The 10,787-nt window shown below is 39.4% G+C and overlaps 1 protein-coding gene and 1 long non-coding RNA gene across 2 annotated transcripts; one reads left to right on the plus strand and one right to left on the minus strand.

Annotated features, from left to right (window-relative positions):
• Nucleotides 1-1,405: 1,405 nt before the first annotated feature.
• Nucleotides 1,406-5,646, plus strand: LOC111328549 (uncharacterized). Its single transcript, XM_022933013.2, has one exon. The coding sequence runs from the start codon at nt 1,702-1,704 to the stop codon at nt 4,012-4,014; it is 2,313 nt and encodes a 770-aa protein (XP_022788748.1). The 5' UTR covers nt 1,406-1,701; the 3' UTR covers nt 4,015-5,646.
• A 1,014-nt stretch (nt 5,647-6,660) lies between these two features.
• On the minus strand, nt 6,661-10,018 carry LOC148718689 (uncharacterized). Its single transcript, XR_015993995.1, has 2 exons — nt 7,639-10,018; nt 6,661-7,411 (listed from the first exon to the last, which is right to left on the minus strand). It is a non-coding gene; the product is annotated as an uncharacterized LOC148718689 (long non-coding RNA).
• Nucleotides 10,019-10,787: the final 769 nt, after the last annotated feature.

The following is a 10,787-nucleotide window of genomic DNA, read 5'->3' on the forward strand; positions in this document are numbered from 1 at the left end:
AGCGCTTTGGTACCACAGTATTGTCAGTATTAAAAAGGGGGGAATTCTAAACAGTCCACGGGGCCGAGAATTCGGTCCAACAAATACAGCTCTATTTCGCATGGCTGGACAAAATTCCCTCACGACAGAAAGCAAATAGTCTAAGAAAGAAACCTACGGTAGAACATAGCTCTGAAAAAAATACGAAACACATCCACGTCACGTCGAATAAAAGGAATTTACTTGAAATAAAGAAGTAACGTAAAAAAAAAGAACGTGTCCTGGCGAGTTTAGTAAACATGCTCCGATGTAATAAGTAGAAGAATTTGCGTTGGCGCTTATTGAAAAAGTTTTCGTCTGAAGAGATCCACATGTTCAAAAGAATACAGAAGAAACCCTTTTCGATCTTTGTGCATCGCGTTCCAAGCACGTGTACAAGTGGACGCCAGTGTGCTGATGGCAGTGAGACAACACGGAACCTCTCACTCATCTTTTGCTATGAGTTTATCACAGCTAAATTGCTTCCTCACATAAAGAGAAGGCTGAAGAGGCCTTAGGTAAAATTGTACTTGTTTAAAGTGACCTACTCTATTTATTTTCCTTGTTAATGACAGTGTCTAGTAGTTAAGAATTCATGGTGAAGATCTTCACCTATTAAACTAACCACGACCATGAAATTATGGTATAAAATTTGAGAGGATGTCTGCTACATTTGCCCAAATTTGTATTAAATCGATTGCCCACCGCACCTTAGCTTTATCTATACAACAAATATACGACAAAGACGAGCTTAGGATCACAAAAAAAAAGATTTAATTTACTAGGAAATGGACTACATGGTAAATAACCCCCTTTAAATACAATCGTTTTTATCAGTGATGGGTTTTCTGCATGCTCAAAACATACAGGTTTGTCAGGAGTCGAAGTTTAGTTGCTAACTTACATTTCAAGAATGGTCAAGAAACAGTTTCCCCCTTGCTAACCACAAATCGCATAACATTACATTTACACTTCATTCACATTACAAATATGTTTAGAGTAGTTAGGCAAAACCTTACTCCTGTACATGATGAAGCAGACTTCAGATCAATTCCAGACAATCTCAATGGCACAAACTGCGTAAGGCAAACAGTAACGCTAAGATTTACACGCATTTCCGATCGAGAATTCCACAGCGACGAAAGTTTCTTCATTATTGATCGATCGTTGGGAAAGAAAAGAATCGATTTCTTAAAAAACGCCGCTGTTAAAGGGTAAACGTTGTGGAATCGTATATGACCCGATTCTCATAACCTCGTCGACGAAGAAAATACATGATGTATTTCAATAACAAGCCGACGCCATTTTGACCAATCACACTGCGTTACTTACAAATTGACCAATTGCAGAGCGATCTTGGAGCTATTGAGCTTAGCGGCAAACAGGCGTGCTTTTGAGATGGGTCTAACATGAGATTGGAGTAAAGTGACTCACATTGCACTTACATTACAGGGGCAAATCTGCGCTTTTTGGACAACGTTAAGGCGGAATTTAAGATTTTGACGCCTAGGCAAGAATCTAGACTTAATACTCACACGGTCTGTCCGTTTCTTTTGACCTCAGAGCAAGGGATTTTTAAGTTATCTGTCGAGCTGGTTAGTCGCACCATCATACAAGCTTTGAGCATCTATCGGGCCGTCGGCTCATAAGATAACTACACAAAGTGCAGCTCCATTGGACTTTATGATGTCTGAGGAAACTGCAGCAGGAGAGGTAGAGGAGAAGAAACATTCTCCGAAATGTGGAAGGCTCGTATTTCGTGGAGTTGAACTGGCATATCTGAATATCGATGGTGAATTCTTGTTGCCTCTAGCGGAACTGTTGGCTTTGATTCTACCATCAACACCGCGCACAACGTTATTTACAAGGATGGAAAAAATGAAAGTTCGCAGACATTTCTGCGATCCCGAAGAAATCAAACTTCTGAAAACAGTGAATGGAATTCACGGTTCGTCTGCCAACTGTACCCTACTTTCTAAAACAGAAGTAGAGAAATATTGCTCAATCTATATCGACAAGCGTAACGAACTGAACCAAACGAGACGAGGGGATGTAACTGCAGAGCCATTTGGAAGTGAGAGTGATCGACGAGAAAACGGTTGTAAAGATAAGGAGAACAGTGAAACGACCTACCAAAACAACAAAGCAATCCCGAACAAATTAGCAGTGCTTGATAAACACAAGAAATTGACGCCGCTTAGACGTAACCTGAAGTTAACGAAATTCGTGAGAGGGAAGAAACTAAAATTACGCTCGGAAGCTGATTGTCAAGTAAATAAAACATTAACGGACAATACAACTTGTGCGGCCATTGACGGAGATCTAACTTCTGGAAACGTTAATGAATGCGGGGAAGGTTTTCTGGTGGTGCCGCCGTGTTCTTCGCACAAGGAGAAGAATTGTACACAAACGCAAGCCCTCGAAAAACTCGCCATGAGCAAGAAACGCTCAAACGAGCGTGACAGTGTTGATGGGAACAGAACGATTCGTAAAGGGACTACAGGGAAGAAAAGATCGGCTAATGATCTGGACAAACGGGGAGCTTTTGGATCGCCATTGAAAATTCCCAAGAGGAGCGAGTTAAATAGGCATGTGGAAACCAACAAAATAGTAAATGGAACGGCTCAATTTCGCTTTTATCGTTACTCATCGAAAAAGCAAGACGTTGACTCTCTCATTTCTGATTCATCGTCAACTGACAGCGGCTTCGCGTCAAAGTCGTTGTCAAATGCAAGTACACCAACGAAAACTGATTTTTCAGCTGTTGAGCTAACCAGGTTGTTAAGAAAAGACGAAAAGGTTAAAGTCACTACACCGAAGAAGAACAAAACAAGCGAGGAAGACTACGGGAAAAGCTTGACTCTATCGCCTCCAGCTTTATTGTTAAAACGATATGAAGATTCTTGGCTGGTAGAAGAAAAAAGCCCCGTCAGTGCAAAGTTCGCGGGAACGAAACTATTGCCTAAAGATGAAGCGAAGCCTAGAAAAACGAAGAAGAAAGCAAGCTTGACACCATTATTCGAAGAAGTTTGCGGACCAGTGAAACCTCTTTCTGATAAAAAAGAAGTGAGGATAAAGAAAAAAAGTTTTAGGAAACCACCAAGTTTGAAAGAGGAAATCGGAAGCCGCGAACCACTTATCACCAACAATTTAATCGTCAAGGAAAGGCACGACCTCAAAGGATTTAAGAAGAAACCAAAGCGAAAAGACAAACTTCTCAAGTTCAAATCTCTCAAAGGCCAAACTTTGTTGAACGGGAAAGTTTTCAGGTCAAACCAAAATGCTGAAATTTCAGCTAAAAATGGAAAGAATCCGGAAATTTTTCATGGAGAAATGGCTAGTCCCGTATTGAAAGCTGGCGGTCACGTACAAACACAAGAGGAACTAATGAAAAAGGACAAAGTACTCGAAAGAGTTGTCGGTGATGCTTTAGCCAAATACTTTGCTCCGACCTTATCGGAGCCTGCTCCGTTACCAGGCAAAGTCGACAAACCCAAAGCCAAGAAAACAAAGATTTTAGGAGTAGCAAAGCCTATTTTAAAAACAAACTCTTATTTTAAACTTTCAAATTTGTTTCCTCTCACTTCGCCATTAACTCTTCAAGATGGAGCTTTGAGTCCGTTGTTCACTATGTCTTGTCCGAAAGGCAGCAAACCCGATTCCAACCATGCTCTGTGGAAATGGAATCTTGGCGGCCCAGTCGTTCGCGATTCTCCAGATTTATTGAAACCCAAAATATTAAATAAGAAACCGATTTCTACGTTGAAGCTAAGTGTTGAAAAGGTGCGAAAACTCAAGCGCAAGCGGACGAAACCGTTGGCGAGTAAAAAGCCGCCATCGCTTTGGCGTGCTTCTGTTTGTAACGACATCACAAGCGTTTCCTTCCCGGCCGACTCAGCTAAAGAAAGTGTTCCAAATGCTACAGAGACTGAAATTCTTTATTGGCAAGTTAAGTCTGATGCTGTTTCGTGTTCAGCCGGAGTAAAAGTGAGTTAGCTAGCGTATGAGAAGATACTTTGCATGCTAGACACGAACCGCTATCTACGCGAAATAATTTAACAACATTGCACAAAAAGTAAGCTTACGTATATTATCAAGTCTATATTTCGTCGATTTTGTTTTCAGCCGCTGTAGAAAAAACTAATACTCACGAATTTCATATAGTTTTGGCCTTCTGTGTGTTATTTACATGAATGAATTCTTTCGATGTTAGCTTCAATACATCTGATGTACAGTAAGTTTCCATTACTCTTCGAAACATGCGTCTGCGTCAATTAATTGCAGCCAAGGGCTTTTTCCACTCGAACTGGCCAATGTTGGCAACATATTCTTCCGAAGTCTTCATGTGAATTTAAAATGTTCGAAAATGCTACTCTTATGTTTCCGATTTTCGTCATTGCATTACATTTTAAAGGGTTGATAAGGAAAAAGACACAGGGTCAGTCAGCTATGGTAGTTCTTCATTAATATTGAACATCTCATGATCACTGATTTTTCAGTCAAACGTTTATTTAAACTTTTTTTTCCCTGAAATCCTCCATAGGTAAATTACTCTGTGGAAATTGAGAAACAAAAGAACCGTTTTCAAACCAGCACAATTGATAGTCTCTTATACGTCAAGATTTTGTTTATTCAAAGGAAATATTTTAAAACGCTGATATTTCTTTCCTATGCAACTTGTCGTTTAAGGTGAATCAAAACGTTTAGTTTGTATTTAACCATCTTTATGTCATCATTTGAGTCAGTAGGTTGTCTCCTTTAATCATTTCTTGATGTCTCAAAAATTTTTCAAGTAGATCTTTCTCCCCTCACATTTATCTATATCATGGTTACTAATTAAATGTGTTACTGTTTCAAAATAAATCATGGTTAAAAAATTTAGATCCATTTTTAATTTTTACTTTCTCATAATCTTAAAACTTTGTCTCATTGTGATTGGAATGGAGTTTAGGTAAGATCTAAAACAGGGAAAGAAATGATTTTGAAATAGACCCTGGCACATATTTCTGTAATTTCATAACACTTTTGAATACCTAGTTAAGAATACTGTAACTTTTCCATAAGATTCATTCAGTAATCTGTTGCAAACCTTGAGCTTATCTACGATCCAATATAATCCACAAGTTGTCGATGTTTCTTAATATTGTCCATGTGCCTGTTTTTTTCTTATGCTAGCTATAGAAGGAGGAACTGAATTTTAAAAGCACACACACTAAACATTGTAACTTTAAATGATGGACATTTTTATGTGTAGTTGGTATCTTGTGAAACAACTATGGAGGCCTAGTTCACCCCTTGTAAAAATCTAGTGCACCTATCTTGTACGGGAGAATTGCCAAGCTGGTTTAACAGATGTTTTATAGAATACAATAATTTTAAAAATTGTACATTAACAGAGGTAAAATTTCAATACTCTGTTGAGAAGTTATTGACCAACGATGTAAGCAAACTTTAACTATCATTTTATTTGTTGGGTGTCTTCTCAATTTTTATTTAACGACATGAAATCATTTATGTCCTATGAATGATCATTAGGGAGTTGCAGTCACTAGAGTAAAATGTATTTTTGTGTTGCTGGTAGCTAAAATTTTCAATCATGAAAGAGTTAAATCTTGGAGTTTTGAATCCCTCTGGTTTGCTATGTTACTTTTTTGTGTGTTTGTTTGTTTTTTCAAAATAGAGGTTGTGTTAGAAGAGAAAGGTGAGGTAATAACCGAGATACACGTACACTTTACGCTACAGAAACAGCCTCTTTCATTTCCATCTAGGATAAAATGTCTTTCTGGTTTTCCATTAGAATTAGTATTGCAACAGTCAGGTGCCAGAGGTTCAATTGTCTCATTGCTGCCAATACCTGTCTGTTCTTTAGGACTGTGCGGTTATGGTTTTGTTACATTGTGTTTGTTTGTTTGTTATTTCAAAATGGAGGTTTTGTTAGAAGTGGAATGTTAAGTAGTGATCTACACACATTTGACACAACAGAAACAGTTTGCTTGTTTGTTTTTTCAAAATGGAGTTTGTGTTAGAAGTGGAATACTAGGTGGTGATACATATACACTTTGCACTACTGAAATAGTCTGTTTCATTTCCGTCTACAAGATAAAACATCATTCTGGTTTTCCATTAGAATAAGTATTGCAACAGTCAGGTGCCAGAGGTTCAGTTATCTCATTCCTGTCAATAGCTGTCGCATTTTTAGGACTGTGCAGCTATGGTTTTGATGTCAAAATGACTGCTTTTAAGGGTCTGTATCACAAACAATCACTTTACATATGTAATGTCCATTTCTCTATTTATGATGACCCCTTAAGTTGCGTATACATTTCTTTTAAGTTTTTATGTAAGTGAATGTGAACTTACAGTCTCACAAATTCCTTGAAATGTCTGCATTGATTCACGAGATTTGTTTTTTGGGAAAACACAAACTAATCGGGTTCCACTCCATTTTGCACAGTGTCTGAGACATACTTATTCTCACTTAGCTTTGCTTTTGTTCTTTGTTCAATTTTTTTTTTTGTTTTGTGTCAAGATTAATGTCAACCTGATAACAGAAACAGGATTTTCACTTGGTATTTGGCAATTATCCACATATCTATCTGCTTACAAACATGTTTTCTGCATTCTCTAGAAGGGAGCACTGTGTGGACGAAGAATGAATGACGATAATTTATTACAGAAGAACCAAAACTTTCTTAAGAATCTATGATCCAATCTTTGTGGAGACAAAAACCAGAACAATTGTTTTTGTCATTAAAAAGGATTGCATAGTCGATTCATCTCAATTTACATTCCATGTGTTGTCCAAAAACACTCATTCCTAGAACCATAGAAGAAATTTGTATCTTGCATGTTTTGAAAAAAGCAGGTGTTCTTTGCCCAATTTAACATCTCTAGTGGTCCAGGCAGGTTGTGGTTCCTTCTGTAGCCCTTGTCTGGGCTTGTCACACAACGCACTCCATCTGTTGAGGAGTAAGTGTGTTGCGTGACGGGCCACGACTGCTGGAGGTGGACAACGAAAGAACGCAAGTACATTATAAAGTCAAGTGGGTTTGATATTGATGATGGTTGAAGCTAACATTGAGCTGGTAAGTGTCTCTTTTTTCAAACAGTACCACAACAGAGGCTTTACAACCCCATTTGCTTCTAGAATCGATCAGTGCGATAAAAATTGTAAGAGAAAAGTCTAAATGTCATTTATAATACCAATGTTTGTTATATTAACCACCATATTATTTTAACCCCTTCCCCTCGACCTCAAGAGTGTCTCCCATGGTCCGTCCGTACTCCGGTGCTTCACGGAAACTCTGGGTGCAGTCGACAGCGCGTAAACGCCACTTCTCCCTGCGAAACGCGTTTTTTGATGCTTCTATGTTTCCTTCAACTTACTAAAGTCCTTTGAGAAGAAACAGACCTCCATAAACCTCTATAACAAAAACCGTCTTGAAGAAAATCTCTCTCAGATACAATTAACGTCAACTTGACCACATTCACTCTGGAAAATTGCTTATTCCAGGCGTTCAATTCTTAAAACGACATTAGCGGACGAGCGAAAAATCAAAGGAGGCTTGGGACGGGTGGCGTCATGGACGCGTTTTTCACGCGGCACGTTTCAGACCTCACCTTCACTCTGCCGCCTCTGCGGAGCGGTTTACTATTTCGCTCCGTTTTACTGCCTGATTGCCCTGAACAGGCTAACGAGGAAAAGAACATCTGTCTTGCCCTTGACAACTTTTACAGAGATCAAACGTGGCGACTCGATCGACGAAGAATCGCTCATTCAGAACTGTTTCTGCTCCCAGATGAGACCGTCGCTTTCCGATCGGTAAATTTTTGTTCAAATAGAGTGCACTCTTGGTTGCAAAAAGTGGTCACAGCATGCAATAAGCCAAAGCAACTTGATCAGTGAGACCCAGATTAAGCCTCGGCAATATTTAAGGGTCCCCAATCGGTTTCATCAATCCCGCGATCCCGACTAAAGTTTTCTCTCAGTCCCGTAATCCCGACGGTTTATACCAGCCAATCCCGATTCCAATCATAATTTTTTTTTCTTAGTCCGCCACCAAATTACTTAAGACCGTCAAACAAACCTTTGAGGGGATTTTCTTCAGTCTCCCACGCGGGCGCTCCAAGGGGATTGCGTTTCACTTTCGCGTTTGTGGGGAGAACTGAAACGCGATCCCCTAAAAACGGCTGCGTGAGAGGCTATGCTTGGCATGCGCTTGTTTGGACTTTCACGTAGATCAATATCTTTATAAATTCTCATCCAAGTGATTATTTCCCGAATCGCCCCTTCAATTTGTCGATTCCAATGTCCCAATCCTAATAACAACCCCGCATCTCGCTCCCTTCTTACTCTAGACTCTCGGATCCCGGCCTTCAAATAGGCCCTATCCTGGATCCCGAAAAACCTATATGGGACCCTCATATTTAGTTCGGTGCATAATAATTCTAGATTTGGCTCAATGTACTGGCAGAGAATCACTAAATGCTGGATAGTTTCAGTCGGTCGCAATGGACTCCTATTTTGCTCTTAGACATTTAAAACCGACAGCTGCATCTCCCTCTGAGCTCGCCGAGATGGTGATGAGGTCTCTAAGCCGCGCCCTGCTCACAAAAGACTTATGTCAAAAACGCCGTCCATGAAATTTGTCCATTTGGATAATGAGAATTGCACAGCAATTAAATAATCCATTTGAAATGGGTTGATTAAGGGGAGAACAATAAGAGGATAACTACCATACTAATCTGTTAGTCCGCCAACAGTTAGGCTCGATTACCAGTCGCTGTTTGCGAAACCGGAGCCCACGCTGGGCCTGGGGAGGATCGAGGAACGAAAGAGACCAGACTCGAGATGGCACCGGAAATCAAGCTTAGCTAACAGCGTGTTCCAGGAGTTCAGTTATTAAAACTAAGAACGATAGCAAACGGCGCGAGGAGTGAAAAAACGAGGGAGGAGTGGGTCGGAACGCATTTTATATCCCACCTTACCTACCTTACCTGTACCTTGCCTAAAAGCTAATCTCGTACCCAGATCCTACCGTGTAGTAACTAATATCTGCTGGCCGTGGAAGGTCTGGGTACAAAACTATACCTGACCCGGCTGAGGCTCCACTGCTTTTTCACTCGAGCGCCGCCGCTATATTGTCGCGCTGTTTTCTATTTCGCCTCGTTTCACCAACTGAATGCCTGAAACAGACTAGCCCGCTATCTTCTGTCATCATTTCAAAGATGTCCGAGGGGGCACTAAATTATTCGACCTAAAATGATATGCGCCGCTGAATCAAGGGTGTTTTCAGGGTTTTGAGTCTGAAACATGGTCTCTAAGCTCACTAGTTAGTCTCTTATACAGGATGTCTTTCTTAGCTTAACGTCATCCACAGGAACTGAGCTGGATGGTGATGTTTACATGTAAAAAACTAGAATTGTAAATAGAAATGTAATTGCAGTTGAAGGCTAGATGTGGCTGGATGAGGTCAGCACACAGAAATCTGACACGATTTCTTTTTCTTTATTTATTTTTTAACTTTAGCAGGGTAGCGGAATGGACAGATTTTGTTCAAAACAGGATTAGGGTTAAAAAGCCTCGGGATCTGGAAGGCGGTGTACCCACCCTACCCCTGCTTAGTTATGTGGAGATTTTCCAGAGGATCAATAATATGTCATTGAAAGCATCATATTGTTTGTTCGGGAAACAGGAAACAGACACGACAGAGTAAAATGTAAAAACCAGACGAATTACTTAAGAAAGAAGAATCATTAAGCTAAACCGATTTATATGTTATGATGCCGCTTTTTCGAAATATTGAAAGAACTACAGGAAAACTGCCTGATGATCAGAAAGTTTTGCTTTTTTGTCTTGATCAACTCACATTCTAGTATTTCTCCCAATAAGAGAGAGAAAACAAATTTATACGCGCCAGGAGCCTATGCTTCTGATGTGCACCTGATTTGTTTTTCATCTTAAATAAGAAAGGCACTGTTCCCACGGAACTAACGAATAGTCTGCCTCTTGGGTGTTATTGCGTGGGTCAAAAACATAAGTTAAAAATTTGCACCTGTATTGACAGTACGGGTACAGATTTGATTATAGCCTTAGATTTACCGATTTTTGTGAGAGAAAATTGGTTAAATTGATGAAAATGAGTTCAAATATTTTGTTCATTAGTCATATATATCGTTTACGGATGTAAAGAACTGAAAAACATCGGTGGCAAAATAATTGCACACGTGGGTGTTCTGAAGCGTGAAACAATTTTTTTCAAGATAAGTTGACCTTTATATTTCCTTTTTTTGTCATCATCGACACAAATGTTGCACTCAGGAACTGAAGGGAGTTTTGTACGAGACGGCAAAAATTCGTCCCCATATAAGTTGCTAGAGAAAAGAAATCTTTATCCTTAAAATCACTCCACCTTTTTTTTTTTACAAAAGCTCGTGCGAAAATTATCAAAAAACACAGGTTTTTCTCCTTTTTCTTATAATAGCTCCTGCGAGATTTATTATAAAACACATTTTGAAAACCGCAGTTTTTTCTTTTCCTTAAAAAAAAAAACTCATGCGAGATTTAACATTTCTCAATAATCTCTAGACAATTGATTTGATTCCCCCCAAGAAAAAATCGTTAAGCTTATAATTTGTTGCCTGGAAGAACATAAGTTGAAGATCAATATAAGATATGGGTGTGTGGGGGTTGAAATAATCTGCCAGTTTGCCTTAAAACTTATTTGCGTCAATATGCCAGAAATACGTACAGATGGTATGGCAAACAA

The sequence above is a fragment of the Stylophora pistillata genome, chromosome 12 (assembly GCF_964205215.1).
Source record: "Stylophora pistillata chromosome 12, jaStyPist1.2, whole genome shotgun sequence".
NCBI lineage: Eukaryota > Metazoa > Cnidaria > Anthozoa > Scleractinia > Pocilloporidae > Stylophora > Stylophora pistillata.